This window comes from Muscardinus avellanarius (genome assembly GCF_963383645.1).
Source record: "Muscardinus avellanarius genome assembly, chromosome: 11".
Taxonomy (NCBI): domain Eukaryota; kingdom Metazoa; phylum Chordata; class Mammalia; order Rodentia; family Gliridae; genus Muscardinus; species Muscardinus avellanarius.
In genome coordinates this window covers 103,271,162-103,286,891 of record NC_137797.1, presented here as the reverse complement: position 1 = coordinate 103,286,891, position 15,730 = coordinate 103,271,162, and the positions used below count along the sequence as shown (strand labels likewise).

The 15,730-nt window shown below is 44.2% G+C and overlaps 1 protein-coding gene across 5 annotated transcripts in view; it reads left to right on the top strand.

Annotated features, from left to right (window-relative positions):
• The window catches only part of LRP6 (LDL receptor related protein 6), a gene marked incomplete at both ends in the record, with an annotated part of 111,936 nt that overhangs the window by 89,565 nt on the left and 6,641 nt on the right, over positions 1 to 15,730 (top strand). For 3 of the 5 annotated variants that reach the window (XM_080705691.1, XM_080705693.1, XM_080705689.1), the window contains 5 exons: positions 1,628 to 1,818; positions 5,605 to 5,814; positions 8,297 to 8,422; positions 11,709 to 11,945; positions 12,755 to 12,865. In XM_080705691.1, coding sequence (XP_080561817.1) covers positions 1,628 to 1,818; positions 5,605 to 5,814; positions 8,297 to 8,422; positions 11,709 to 11,945; positions 12,755 to 12,865 — 875 coding nt within the window. The remainder of the gene's footprint in view (positions 1 to 1,627; positions 1,819 to 5,604; positions 5,815 to 8,296; positions 8,423 to 11,708; positions 11,946 to 12,754; positions 12,866 to 15,730) is intronic. The other 2 variants (XM_080705690.1, XM_080705692.1) reach the window with 2 other exon arrangements.

Genomic DNA, 15,730 nt, shown 5'->3' with positions numbered 1-15,730 from the left:
ACGTTCCTCAGCGCCGCCCAGACACCTGCGGTGCAGACCCCCCCCTTCCCGCTCACGCTCTTTCACCCCATGTGTCCTGTGCCTGAGAACCGGCGTTCTCTTCAGCTTTCTTGTACTTCTCTCCTTCCACCGCCTAGTTTCCTTCCTTGGTTTCCCTATAAGTTTCACCATGGTGAAGCATTCCCCGTCTCCCTGACCCCAGCCAGATGCAGCTCTCTCCCCCTGTGGATACCAAGCACTCTGAACCAGCGCCCCTGTGGGCAGACTCCCTCCTCCCAGTGTGCCTGAGTTTTTAGTTGTGCTTTTTAAATACACCTTAGGTCCCTTTATGACAAGAATTAGTGTCATTTTTAATTTAGTACAGAGCTTTGCATTTAATTAAAATTCAGTATGCATATGAATGAATTAAGGAATTCAGCGGGCAGAGTAGCTCACTTCAAAAGAATTACAGAAAAGAGATAAAACATTAAATAGAAAAGAAACAAGTTTTTTATCTTAACTTTCTGGTCACTACTCTTTATTGTGTTATTCTGGAGAATGTAGGTATTCCTTTGTATAGCACTGTGTATCTATGAAAGGATTCGGTGTATCCTTTGTTACTATTATTGAAAGTAATAAAGTATCTCATTGCCTTTTTTAAAAATAGATTTTAGCCAGGTAATGTGGCACATGCTTATAATCCCAGTACTTGGGAGGCTGAGATGGGAGAATCACAGTTTCAAAGGCAGTGTGCAGTAAGTTAGTGTGCAGTAACTTAGCAAGACCCTATCTCAAAAGGGAGGGTGCCAAACAAACAAACAAGATGTCTGGTGGGGAGGAAAGAAAGAAGTTCTGTTGCTGTTGCCCGGTAGGGTAACTGACTATAGACGGCAATTATGTGTATCTCAAAAAGCTAGGAAATTTTTATGCCAGGTGTGGGGCGCACACTTGTCCTGCCTTGGGAGGCGGAGACAGGAGGATCGCGCGAGTTGGAAGCCAGCCTCAGTTGGCTTAAGAGACCCTGTTTCTAAGTAAAATATAAAACAGGTCTGGGAGTGTAGCCCAGAGGTAGAAGGCCCCTGGGCTCCACCCCCGGTACCACCAAAAAAAAAAAAAAAGGAAATTTTTAATCTTTTTTCCATAAAGAAATAATAATAAGTGCTTGAAATATGTATGCTAAACATGATTATGCAGTGTACACATGTATTAAACATCATATGTCACACAATTAGTATGTGTGTATCAATTACAAATAGGCTTAAAAACACTAAAAGTAAGATTTAAAACATATTAGTCTCTTTATGGAACCCAGGCCCTCACACATGCTAAAGACGTTCTCTACCATTGAGCTGCACCCCAGCCCACTTTATCTTTAAGAATACGCTCAACCAGGCGCGGTGGCACACGCTTGTCATCCCAGCACTTGGGAGACTGAGACAGGAGGATCGCAGGTCCTCGGCCAGCCTCAGCTACTTAGTGAGGCACTCCGCAACTTAGCGAGACCCTGTTTCAAAATAAAAAGTAGGGCTGGAGGTGTAGCTCAAAGGTAGAATGCTCCTGGGTTCAATCCTCAGTACCAAAACCCAAAAACGAAATTCCCACTTTATGTGTTTTCCCCTTTGATAACTTCTTTTTTCCTGCTCCTCAGGTATATGTACTTCACCAATCTTCAGGAAAGATCTCCCAAAATTGAACGGGCTGCTTTGGATGGAACAGAACGGGAAGTCCTCTTTTTCAGTGGCTTAAGCAAACCAGTTGCGTTAGCTCTTGATAGCAGGCTGGGCAAGCTCTTCTGGGCTGATTCAGATCTCCGGCGAATTGAAAGCAGTGATCTATCAGGTACGCGAAGAGTGTGTTTTCATACTTTGATTTTTTAAGATGATTCGTGAATAGTATTTCTATTTTTCTTGCACTGTATTATTTCTGTACACATTCTGTTTTTTTCGCTTATTATAGTAAACATCAAGTTTGCTGGAGAAGAGGTTTTCCTTTAGCTTTCAGTGTGCTTACTCCCTCTGTTATCTAATTACTTGCCCTTTATTTTGGTAAATTGTGTATTTTAGTGTGTCGCCTCCTTTTCTAGTTCTTCTGCTTTGGTTTATATTTTCATTCATCCCTGGCCTTAATTCTAGCATGTGGCTGTTCTCCTCCCCGTTGGATTTTCTTTATGAAAGCTTCCATGCATAGACTTTCACAGACATGATGTATGAAGCATGGTTTGTCTCCTGCCTCCTTCCCTCTCTCCCACTGGTTGCCCAGGCTCGCATGGAACTAACAGTCCTCCTGCCTCAGCCTCCTAGTAACTGGGACTACAGGCACCTGTGCCCTCGTGTGTGGCTGCCATTTGCGGATTTTTGATTCCTAGGAATTTTAAGTATTCAGAGTAATAATGCACTATTAAGTTACATATATATTGGAGGAAAACGCATGTTTCAGAAATTCTTTTTATCAGTGACCATCTAGTGTTCCTCCTTTTTATTTTGGTTTTGGTGAATATTTTCAGCACACCTTCAGAGTTTTTTCTGTAGTGATCTTGGATTTTATTTGCAAATTCATAGGAGGTGCTTTTTGCTTTTAAAACAAAGATCCTTAGCTTTATTTTAACAACACTGACTCAACAATCCATCCTTTGCATTGTCACGAGATACAACTTTTTATTATAAGTATGATTCTTATATACGCATGAGCCTATCTCTGAGTTTTCTTGCTTGAATTCATCCTGTCGCCTAGCTGCAGCCCTCCTGTCCTTGGAGGCTGTGTCCCAGGATCCAGGTGAATGCCTCAAGCCAGGGACTGTTCACGGGACGATGTGCCCTGCAGCTAAGCCACATGGCGCCAGAGTCCACTGCTCTCTCCCTGCCTGCCCTGGTGCCTCCTCACTTTGGGGGCAATATCAAGAAAGTAAAGGTTATTTGAAAACAAGTACTCTAATACTATGACAGTCTATCTGATTACTGAGGTGATTATCAAGTGACTAATGGCCGTAGCTTATATGGTGAGACTGAACGTTCTTAACTGTCACTGGATCTTTCTCTCCTATTATCCATCTCTATCTTTTCTGCTTTCTAGAAGAGCTTCTTAAAGTTATCTCCTAGCCTCCTTGTTGAGTTTTATTTTTTAAATTTCCGAGTGTCAGTGCTTTTAATCTGCAAAAGGCTGGTGTGTGTGTGTGTGGTACTGGGGATTGAACCCAAGGACATTCTACCTTCCAGCTACCTCCAGCCCTGTTTTTGATTCTTTACTTTTATTTTTGTTTTATATTTTTGCGGTACTAGGGATTGAACCCAGGGGCATTCTACCTCCACACTACACCCCCAACCCTATTTTTATTTTTTTTATTATGAAACAGGGTCTCACTAAGTTGCAGAGGGCCTCACTAAGCAGCTGAGAATGGCCAAAAACCTGCGCTCCTCCTGTCTCAACCTCCAGGGTACTGGGATTGCAAGCGTGCCCACCACACCCGGCTTATCATTGTTTTTTTTTTTTTTTTTTTTTTTGTTTGTTCTTTTCCTGAAAGCTCTGCCTTCCAAAAGCATCCTGTTCTCTAGGATTTTAGTTGCTATTTTTTTCTGCTTTTAATTGTATTTTTGTCAAATTATAATTTAATTAATTTCAAACTTTAGTGTAGAAATTTTCTTTAACTATTTGGTGATTCTTTATATTTAGTATGAGGCCCTAAAATTCCTAACTTGCAATGTTGCTGCTTGTGATCCAGGGAGTTTCTTCTAGAGACCTAGAGTCCAGCTGGGACTTACAAGTTAAACTGTCTGAAGTTCTGTTTCAGGGGTCTTCAGGGGTTTTCTTATTCTTTTAATTTTTTTTCTAGTTTTTTTATACAGAAAAATCTTACTGCTTCATGCATTAGGGTAATGTGGGCTCTCTGGTGTTCTTCAAAGGTGTCTGAAGGGTCTTTTCGTTCAGGAATTAGACTTTTAATTAATTCTCATGTGACATTCCACTTATGATAGTACCTTGTTGTCTGGCTCAACAACCTCTTTAGAAATTACATTTTTGTTCTTGTGTCCAGCCAAGAGAAGAGGTCCAGGAGCTTTATAACTTGAATGTATTTTCAGTTAATACTCGCTTTTTCAGCTCCAGACACATAAATCCTCCCTTTGCTCTCTTCTAAAATACCTGATGCTTCTAGAGCCGCAGCCAATTAATTTCATTGTTGGCTTCATTGTAGGCATTTAGCTTTCTTTGGACTACTATTTCATAATTTTTTTCTTTCCTTTTGCGGTATTGAGGGTGGAACCCAGGGGCATTCTACCTCTGAGTTACACCCCCAGCCCTATTTCATGTTCTTTATTTTGGAACAGGTCTCACTGAGTTGCAGAGGGCCTAAGTAGTAACTGAGGCTGTCTGTGAACCGCGATCCTCCTCTCAGCCTCCCGAATGCTGGGATCACAAGCGTGCCCACCGTGCCCCCAGCCCAAATTATATAATCACCTTTTTGCTCTATGTACTCTTCTGTTCCCTTTGTTTTTATGGTTTTATACTTTTTTTTTCCACTACCAACATTTTAGCAGAGTTTGAGAAAGCACAAATATACTTCTTCTTAATTTCCCTTGGTTATGAGTATTGACTTAGGCAGAGCTTTCTCATCTGGAATATCTTCCCACTTTTCTCCATTTATTGAAACTTAACATTATGCTTGCCTCTTTCTTGGAATTTTCCTTTTTTTTTTTTTTTTTTTTTTTTTTTGCGGCACTGGGGATGGAACCCAGGGGCATTCGACCTCTGAGCTACACCCCCAGCCCTATCTTTTTATTCTTTATTTTGAAACTGGGTCTCACTGAGTTGAATCCTACGGGAAGGCAGAGCAGTAAACTGAGCTCACCCCATGCTGACCTGGAAACGTACATTTCTAATCTGTTTGATGTTAGAGGTGTCCATAAAATTTAATTTGAAAATTGGACTCTACTAAAAGAAAAAACAAGAAACCTGCCCTCTTCCCCATTTCTATGAGTTAGAACATTTACTGTGTATTGGGCACCTATTTGCCCCCACTCCCACCCCTCCTCTTTTGAGATACTGGAGATTGTGGGGGTTGAGCTCAGGGGTGCTTTACCACAGGGTTGCACCAGCCTTTTTATCTTACACCTGCAGACTGTGTGGCTAGTTGCCTGAGCTGGCCTTGATCTCCTGGCTCTCCCCAGCCTAAGCGCTTAGTAGCTGGGTTTAAGGGTGGGCTTCACCACACCCATCTCACCTAGGTACTCTTTTGCACTTACTCTCTTCTGTGTGTGTGGTACTGGGAATTGAACACGGGAGCTCTGAGATACGCCTCCAGCCCTTTTTATTTTTGAATTTTGAAACAGTTTTAATTTGCCATGGCTGACCTACTAAAACTTGGTGTCCCCCTGTCTTATCCTCCCCAAAGTACTAGGATTTCAAGCTTGCACCACCGCAGATGCGTATTTAGTCTTTTGATGTCATATGAGTGTCTGATTTATTACCTGTTTTCTGATGTGTGTATATCCTGTCAGCATGGCTTTTTAGTTTTGTGGTAAAGATCTTATATTTTTTCTTTCCTGTACTTCTACCTAGTTTTAAAAGAAATACTTGTCAACAGTACGATTTGTCGCCACGAGTCATTGATGGTGAATGTTCTCCTTCCCCAAGGTGCCAATAGGATCGTGCTGGAAGACTCCAACATCTTACAGCCCGTGGGACTGACTGTGTTGGAAAACTGGCTCTACTGGATTGATAAGCAACAGCAAATGATCGAAAAAATTGACATGACAGGCCGCGAGGGCAGGACCAAAGTGCAGGCTCGGATTGCCCAGCTCAGCGACATCCATGCAGTGCAGGAGCTGAGCCTGCAGGAGTACCGTAAGCCTCCCTTGCCCTTTCTCTTTCTACTGTGCAGTGCAGTTACGTCTTGAAGGTGAGGGTGATGGAGGCGTGCATGCACCCGCACTCACGGGCCTCCCCAGGCCCGCCTGTCCCCCTGCCACGCAGGTGCACATCGTGGTCTTGGAGGCCCACCTCCCTCTGGTTCCTCTCCTCACTCAGCTGAGGCTCCTAATCTGGAGTCCCTCCTGTCTCCCAGTTTCTCCCTAGCTTCCTCAAACGAGGCAGAACATCCAGCTTCCCACTTTGTGACTGACTAATCTCATTTAGTATCGTGTTCTCCAGTATATAGTAAGTATTGACGGAGCAATGCTAATTAGAGGACTTTTTTTTCTTTTAGAAGCAGATGTACTTTTATGTCTTGGCCTTTTATCTTCGAGATTTTCATATACTCTTAGTTTTGCATTTAAAAATTAACTCAGTGTTGCCGGGCATGGTGGCGCACGCTTGTCATCCCCGCGCTTGGGAGGCGGAGACAGGAGATCGCGCAGGTTTGAAGCCAGCCGTGCTGGCTTAAGAGACCCTGTTTCCAAATAAAATATAAAATAGGTCTGAGAGTGTAGTCCGGAGGTAGGAGGATTCCATCCCCAGTATCACACACAAAAAAACAAACCTCAGTGTTGTATGGCATCTCTAAGTATCTCCATAAATTAGGTGTCTGGGATACTCAGTCTTGCTCATGTTAAAAAATTGGGGGCAGGGAAAGATCTCAGCAGCAAAGTACTTGCCTTGATGCATGGGTTCTGGGCTCTGCCCCAGCACCACAAAATAAAACTGCAGGTGCACCAGTAATTTTGTCAGGCCTGTTTTGTTTTGTTTTTAATCTCCGTCAGTCTTTTTGAGAATTGGTAGTATAAAGAATTTATTCATTTTTGTCCATGCCCCTAGAGTTTGAACAAAACCCAAGATTATGTCTTATAATATATTTATGGATTAATCATATTCTTAAAAGCAAAACAAACTAAAATTAGTATGTAAACATACAAAGACTGTTTCATCAGTGCTTATTTTTTATTTTCAGTTTCCAACTTAGAAATATAATTACAATTTTTCCTTTTATCAAAAACTTGAAAATGGCTAGGCGCCTTGGCCTAACCTCTTTGTGGTGCCCGTGTGTGATCAGAAGTGTCCTCAGAGTTGCCGGCGCCAGGTCTCCATGCCGGGCTGCGCTGCTGGAGAGCTGCTGAGCTCGGACCCTCTCGGCTCTGTGCTGTCGGCAGCTCGAGGAGCAGGAGCACTCTGATGGCTTGTTCAGTCAGGTGTGCGTCGTGCTGCCGTTGTCCACGAGCTTAGAGAAGCTCGAGGTATTTGAGAACTGGAAAGCTGGGAGTTTTGTCAGGCTGGACGTTTGATGGTAGCAAGATGTGATTATAGTGCCTTTGTTACTCACTTGATAAAGGTTTGTTTTTGCAAAAAATTTCTGAATATTTCCAGAATTTTAGGGGAGAACATCTTTTTATATAACGGCCTATTATGACTCTATTGGGAAAACATGCTTTGAATTTTCTAATATGAGACTGAGGGTTTTGCTTAAGTGTCGTGGAAGTAAGGGCTGTGTACATAAGTTGTGTATTCCGATATGATCGGTGGTGCCTGTTTTGGAGAGTCAGTTCGTTTGTAGATGCTGACTCTCAGTCTCACCGCCCCCTTTATTTCAGAAGAGTCAGATGTAAGTGGAGGTGTGCTAGGTGTTGGCATTTCGTAACCAAGCTAAAGAGGACCTTCCGAGCCGGGCTCCTCTGAGACCCAACGTGGGAGACAGGTTTTGGAAAATCGCCCAGTGGCTTGTTTCTCTAATCTAGCCCAAGCACGAGGGAATTAGACATGTGTAATAATTGCAAGTTACCTTTGCAAATAATAAGCAAAGAATTGTCTCTGAATAGTTTTTTATGTGTCTTTTAAGTTTTCTCTTTAGGTAACTAATTTTCAGTGGATTCCTTCTTAAAATGCTATTTAAGTGAAATCATTTACCTTTTGGGAAGATAGAATTTCTGAGTTAAAATTTTTTAGAGAAGAGTTCTTAAATTTAAAACAATAATATCCAGATCTCTCAGCAGTTACACGTCAACTTTTCTTCCTTATAAAAGTTTAAAATATGGCCGGGCGTGGTGGCGCACGCTTGTAATCCCCGCGCTTGGGAGGCGGAGACAGGAGGATCGCGCAGGTTCGAAGCCAGCCGTGCTGGCGTAAGAGACCCTGTTTCAAAAATATAAAATAGGTCTGGGAGTGTAGCCCGGAGGAAGGAGGGCTTCCAGGAATCCCAGTACCACCAAAAAAAAAAAAAGTTTAAAATATGGATATAGACATACAGAAACAGTGGCTAGACATACATATTTCCTTGTAGGCTGTATGGGATGGATTAAAAATTCTGTTGTGTAGAAATAAAGTCCCAGCTGATTTTGTACTTCGCTTTCTTTGTGGTTCCGAAGTACGTGATTTTGACAGATGTCTCTTTCCCCAGGGCAGCACCCTTGTTCCCAGGATAATGGCGGCTGTTCCCATATTTGTCTCGTAAAAGGAGATGGGACGACAAGGTGCTCCTGCCCCATGCACTTGGTTCTGCTTCAGGACGAGCTGTCGTGTGGAGGTAAGTGCATTGTCACTTTCCTGTACAGTCTGATGTGCTCTGTGCTCCACACTCTGGGTCTGCTTAGCCTAGCTGGACACTTGGGTCCCATTCGTCTGCACCGCGTGAGGCTTTTGACCTCCCTCCTTTGAGAACTGTTTCAGTGAGCTTGACTTTACAACCTACATATAAGTAAAATTATGTGGTATTTGTCTTTCTGTGTTTTTCTTATTTCATTTAACACTGTGGTCTCCAGGTTAATTAATTTGTGTTGCAAATGATAGGGTTTTCTTTTGTTAGGTGAATAGCATGTCACTGTGTGTGAAATATACACAAAACCATTCATTTATTTATTTATTTATTGCAATACTAGGGATTGAACCCAGGGGCATTCTACCTCCAAGCTATCTATACCCCTAGCCCTATGTTTTATTCTTTATTTTGAAACAGGGCCTCACTAAGTAGCTGAGGCTGGCCATGAACCTGTGATCCTCCTGTCTCAGCCTCCCAAGTACTGGGATTACAAGTGCGCACCACGCCTGGCTTACAAAACCACATTTTAACCTGTGAGTGAATGTGTTTCCTAACGACATGATCGCTTCCTCATATCCCCAGATAGTAAGAAGATAATTAACTTACCTCTATCATTGATGGGAATATGAACTATGTCTGAGAAAGTGGTCTTTTGTTCAAATTCATCAGTATTTTCCTGTTATTTTTCTTACCTACTTACTGTGCCCCCTCAATAAACAAAAAAATTAATGTTTGTTTTTTTTTTAATAACACAGCCAGGCATAGTGACCCAAGCTTGTAATCTCAGTACTTGGGAGGCTGAGACAGGAAGATCTCAGTTTACAGACAGCCTCAGCTACTCAGTGAGGCCCTCCACAACTTAGTAAGACCCTGTTTCAGAATAAAGAATAAAAAATCGGGCTGGGAATGTAACTCAGAGGTAGAATGTTCCTGGGTTCCATTCCCAGTACCACACAAAAAAAGATATCACTAAATATAGTGATGTTATTGTAGTGAAGTTGGTTTAATCACTATGGGGCATAACAGATTGGTACATTTCTTTGTTAAATCCTGGTATGACAGTACCAAGCACATGGTAATATTCATACCCTAAATTGAGAAGTTCTTTTGGGGATGTTTCTAAGTTAATTTAAAGAAAAAGACTATACACCGTGCTGTTTTTTATAGTGACAGAAATTTTAAAACAATCTAATTTCTATTGTTTGGGAAATTATTAGATAAAATAACTGAGTTTATCCTATTCGGGATAACGATCAGCCAAGTGTGGTGGCGCACGCTTGTTATCCCAGTACTTGGGAGGCTGAGACAGGAGGATCGCAGGCTTGCAGCCAGCCTCTGCAAGGAATGAGACTGACACCAACCTCGCAAGACCCTGTTTCAAAATAAAAGTAAAATAGGGCTGGAGGTGGAGCTCGGAGGTAGAATGCCCCTGGTTCAATCCCCAGTACTGGGGGGGAAAAAAAAAAGCTGTGATCAGCTGGGTATGGTGGCACATGCCTGTAATCCCAGTACTTGGGGAGCTGAGAGGTGGAAGGTTTGAGCCCAGCCTCAGCAACATAGTGAAAAGGCCGGGGGTATATGTTGGAGAGAGAATGCCCCTGGGTTCAATCCCCAGTAAAAGCAGCATACGTTACACAGTAATGCAAATGTATTTTCATCACTGAACTACACTCTTGGTTAAATTGGTAAGCTTTGTTAGTTATGTTTTACTAAGTAAAAAACATATTTTTCATATCAGAGTGCCAGACTGTTACTTTAAAGGCAAATTCTAGAAAAAATTCCACTTATTTATGGTAATGATAACATAGTAAAACTGAATCGAGGATCTCATCTTCTAGCTAGAAAATGTCTTTTAAATAGCCTTTGTTTTCAGCCAGGCGTGGAGGCACATGCTTGTTTTATCCCAGCACTTGGGAGGCTGAGACGGGAGGAGCTACTTAGTGAGGCCCTTTGCAATTCAGGGAGACCCTGTTTCAAAATAAAGAATAAAAATTTGGGCTGGTAGCTGGGCGTGGGGGCGCACGCTTGTAATTCCTGCTCTTAGGAGGCCGAGACAGGAGGATCACACAGGTTCGAAGCCAGCCTCAGCTACTGAGTGAGGCTCTCAGCAACTTAGTGAGACCCTGTTTTCAAATAAAATATAAAATAGGTCTGGGAGTATAGCCCAGAGGTATAAAGCCCAGGGTTCCACTCCCAGTACCACATACACACACACACACACAAAAAAAATTGGGCTCATGGTGTTGCTTGGAGGTAGAATGCCCCTGGGTTCCATCCCCACTACCACGAAAAAAAAAAGCCTTTGTTTTCATTTGCACATTAACTAGTCAATTCTCCTCTTCAACCACTATTCTAATTTTTAGTCTTATAAACTAATTTTTCTTTTCTTGAACTTTGAATCATTGGAATCATGACATGTAATCCTTTGTGTCTAAATTTCTGTGGCAAACATTTTGATTGTTTTCAGTCCCGTGCCCCCCCCCCCCCCCCCCGCTGCCTCCGTCAGTACTAGGGATTAGACCAGGGGCATTCCACCTGAGCCTCACCCCCAGAACAATTTTTGTTTGTGTGTGGCGGTGTCGAATACAGTGACTGCTATCAAATACAGTTTGGTACAGTTCCCTCAAACCGACCAAGGTGCCAACACCTCCAGTTACCATTCCTTTTTTAGCCTCAGTACAAATGTAGTGAAAAAAACCAATGACATGTTAGAATTATAATTAAAATAGTTGTGACCTAGTATACCCACTAAAAGGAGATGTCAGGCCAGGCGTGTGGTGCACACTTGTAATCCATGCTCTTGGGAGGTGAAGTCAGGAGGATCAAGAAGGTTCGAAGCCAGCCTCGCTGACTTAAGAGACCCTGTTTCCAAATAAAATATAAAATAGGTCTGGGAGTGAAACCTGGAGATAGAAGGGTTTCCAGGAACCCCAGTACCACCAAAAAAATAAAAATGAAAATAAATAAGTAAAAGGTGGTGTCAGGGGTTCTCAGCAAGTTGCAGGCCTCGTTTTCAGAAGTCCAGAGTTAGAACACTTAAGAGCTCTAGGCTAACTGAGATCTTTGGAGGTTGGTGGTTACCGTAATCATTCCAAGGTGTGTGTGAGATCGTAATGGTTGCAGATACAATCCTGCTTCAGTTTTAGGACTGGTAAGCAATCTTCTGGTATTGTAAAGCGCCCGGATGTGTTCATTAAGGGAACTCAGCTCGCGTGGACGTGCGTGCCCTGCGTGACCTTTGTTCTTGTGTGTCCCGTGTCCCCCCCCCCCGAAGAGCCGCCCACGTGCTCCCCGCAGCAGTTCACTTGCTTCACCGGGGAGATCGACTGCATCCCCGTGGCGTGGCGGTGCGACGGCTTTACTGAATGTGAGGACCACAGCGACGAGCTCAACTGTCCTGTGTGCTCGGAGTCCCAGTTCCAGTGCGCCAGCGGCCAGTGCATCGACGGCGTCCTCCGCTGCAATGGAGACGCGAACTGCCAGGACAAGTCAGACGAGAAGAACTGCGAAGGTGCCCACCACGGCCGCGCCTGGCCGCCTTTTCTGCTCAGTCTAAGAACTCTGGCTCTTTCAAGTTTATTTCGCCTTGTTGTGAACATAATTCTATGTTGTAAAGTATTTTAATTACGTTCACTTGCATAAGGTTTTACAGAGTCATAGTGTTTTCACTCAGTTTTTGGAAACTAGGGTGAACTAGCTCAGCTGGGTTACTTGATGGCCAGGTGTGTCGGCTCGGGGTCTGCAGGGTCCAGGCTGGCTCTGGTGACGGCCTGTGGGGGCAGCACCTGGGCAGGAGGCTCACGCCCGGCAGAGTGCAGGCCAGGCTAGGCCGCTGCGCTCTTACAGCAGTCTGTCTCAGGAAGTGGCTCGGGGTCCCGGGTGAGCTGACTCTGTCCACCCACGGCCGGTCCCGCAGGTGCACCTCCAGCACAGCAGCCTTCGCATGAGCTCAGAAAACTGGACGGACGGCGGAAGATCAGGCCGTCGCTGTGGAAAATGCTCCATTTCCAGTGAACCTTAATATATGCTAAAAGCCTCATTATTTCTTTCCCTCACTAACCTTACACAGCATAAATAAGCCCTCTAGAATTTTTCAGCGCACATGACAAAATTTTATTAATAAAGGAGGAAACTTAAAGAGCAAAGTAGGAGCTCCCCTGTCAGGCCCCTTCCCCACGCGCTCTCCTCCTGCCAGTAGGGAGCCGAGGGCGCAGTGCTGAGGTTAAGCTGAAGGTCTGACGAGTGTCGCTGTATTAGAGTGCGTCCTGGGCCTCCTGTGGGCTCTGCGTGTTGGTAACGTAGGACTGTTTGCCTTTGCAGTGCTCTGTCTCATGGACCAGTTTCGCTGTGCCAACGGGCAGTGTGTGGGGAAGCACAAGAGATGTGACCGGAGCGTGGACTGCAGCGACAGCTCTGACGAGCTGGACTGTTGTGAGTAGCTGAGGCTTGTGACTGCGTGTAGGGCGCTCGGAGGCTTGAAGTGCTTTCTGTTTGCTTAGTGTAAGTTTTACTTATAGTCAAGGGCTCCTTATTAAGAACAGGTATTAATGTTAAACTAGTTATTTAAGCCAGATATTTCTTTGGTTTTGCTTTTAATAATTCCTTAGAGTTTTTGTGGGGGGTGGGTACTGGGGATTGAGCCCAGGGCATTCTACTTCTGAGCTACCCCTTCCGCCCTATTTTATTTTTATTTTGGAACAGGGTCTCAGTAGGTTGATGAGTCTCACTGTTCGCTGAGATTGTCCTTTAACCTGAACTGATTTCAGGCATGCGCTGCCACACCTGGCAAGATAGCAGTTTTTATGCACAAAAATATTGACAGAGCTAAGCATGAAGCCACACCCTTGTTATCCTGTACTCGGGAGGCCGAGATAGGAGGATTGTAGGTTCGCGGCCGGTGTCAGCTACTTAGTGACGCCCTTTACAACTCAGTGAGACTTGTTTCAAAATGAGGAATAAAAGATAGGGCTGTGGTGTAGCTCAGGTAGAATGCCCCTTGATTTAATCCCCAGTACTGCCCCCCCCCAAATTTTTTTCCACCATAGAAATATTTACTAACATTGCCATACTGCAGCTAAAGTCAGAAGGTTCTCAATTTAGACACATGGACATCATTGGGTGGTGTGGACTTCATTTCTGAACATTAGTCAATGCTTAACTAGCTCTCAATGTTTTCTTGAAGTGTTTCCAACATTTTCTTAGAATGTAACCTGAGAGTACTTGAACCAATATATACCTTGAGAATTAGTCTCTTGGCTGAACAGCCTGTAATTTCTTCAAGGTTCATTTCTATCGACCATTGCCCTGATATATCCCAAACCAATAAACTTGATTCTGCGTAGAATTCGGCATAAGCCAGGGTTTACACTTTCAGAACTGGTTTGATGGAATTTGGAAAAGTTCAAGTGAGATATTTAGACTCGAGTCTATCCATTCATTCAAGTGTTTACTGCCTGATGCTGCACTCGGCTACTGCTGTATACGTAGTACTGCACCAAGGTTCCCAAGGTCTCGTATTGCCTGGGCAATATACCATTCTCAATGGGGAATCACTTAAAGTTTCAAGAAAAAGATTAGCATGGCACCATAAATGCAAAGGCTGTAAAGCAGATGTACTAGAGGTGATAAGAGTGTAGGCAGGGAAATCTTTTAGGCTGGTTGTTTTCAAATTTCTTTGGACCACATCAAGAGGAATATAAAGATAGGGTTACATGCATAAAGAAACACAAGTGTCACACAGAGTGTTTACTCCTACGATGTAGACTGCATCCTGGTGTTTTCTGTTTTTTTTTTTAAATGCTAGTTGCAACACATTAAATTGTTTTCACCATCTACTAATGACTTGCAGTCTGTAATTTAAAAGTGCTCAGGAGGCTCTTACAGTTCAACCAAAGATGGAGATCTAAGTCAAGAGAGGAGGTGGTGTTAAAGGAAGGCATAGATTGCAGATCTATTTCAGAAACAGACTAAGGCTTTGGCAGCCAGTCAGCTACAGTGGCAAGCCTAAGATGGCCCATAGGTGCCTTACTGAGTGTCAGGACTCATAACTAGAATAGATAGCAGCAACTCAACTGTCCCATATCCTGGGTGTGGGCGGGATGTTCAGTTGATGCAGCGTTTCTGTTCATTTGTCTTTGTTTTGATTTAAATGCCTTCAGGCAGGCACCCGCATCACCTTCTTACCTGCGGCCATCACTGTCGCCCTCCTGGGCTGCATCATTCACTTGTGATCTTCCCCTTTGGAATTGGGGAGAAGTGACAAGTGGTAGTAATGACGAGTTCGGTTTGGGATGTATTACATCAAAGATGTCCGTGGACTATCAGTGAAGCTGTTAGGAAGTTGTTGATTATGAGTCTGTGGCTTGGCACTTTTCACTTTATTGATAATAATTAAAGCTGCAACAGTAGATAAAATCTCCCAGGAGAGTAAGGACAGGAGGAAGATAGCAGGTGGTAGACAGAAGTCAGGGAAACACCTACAATTAAGTGTCAGGAGAGAATGAAGCCAAAAAAGGAAGCAGAGAAAGAATAATCAAACATGAAAAGCTGAAGCCAGGCCTGGCGTGCACATGTGCAGTGCTAGTACTTGGAGGCTGAGATAGGACCTCAGAGTTGAGGCCAGCACACGGCAACTTAGCAAGACCCTACTTCAAACAAAACCTGAAAGAGGTAGAGCCCCACTGGGTCCAGTCCTCAGTTACCCGAGTGGTGGGGGACAGAAAGTGGTGTCTTGGAAGGACACTGACCAGGCGTTTTGGAAAGAAGAGAGCACGGGCCGGCAGTACTGAGCACGTGGGGAGGCCAGCGAGATGCAGAGCTGTATGAGCGCGGTGGGGACAGAAGCCGCTCCCCGGCTCGGGTGGCTGAGGAGACAGCCAGAGGCTAGAGGGTGTGTCAGGCGTCTTGAAGTGTGCACTGGAAGAGACGCCAAGGCCCTAGAGGAGTGGGGCCGATGGTGTGGCTGCTTAGTGAGACAAGGAGTGGTCACGGGGCGCTGCCTCTCGGGAGCTCGTGCTGTCATGTCCTTTCATTCCTCTGTGTAATCTCTGGGGATTAGGTAGCTGTGCGAATTGGAGATCTGAGGTAGGATGAAGCGGAAGGAAGTTTTTAAAAAGTCTGCAGTTGTGTAAGTTGGCTGGTCAAGAGTAGAATGCTTCTGAGCTAAAGGGCACTGCTGCCACCTTTACATGCCCTCTGAGGCGGGAGCCCTTGTGTGTTCACGGCTCGTAGCTCAGGGAAGTGGGAGCGTGTGTCTGGCCAGGCCTGCGGCAGTGCCTCCTTTACCACGGGCCCTCT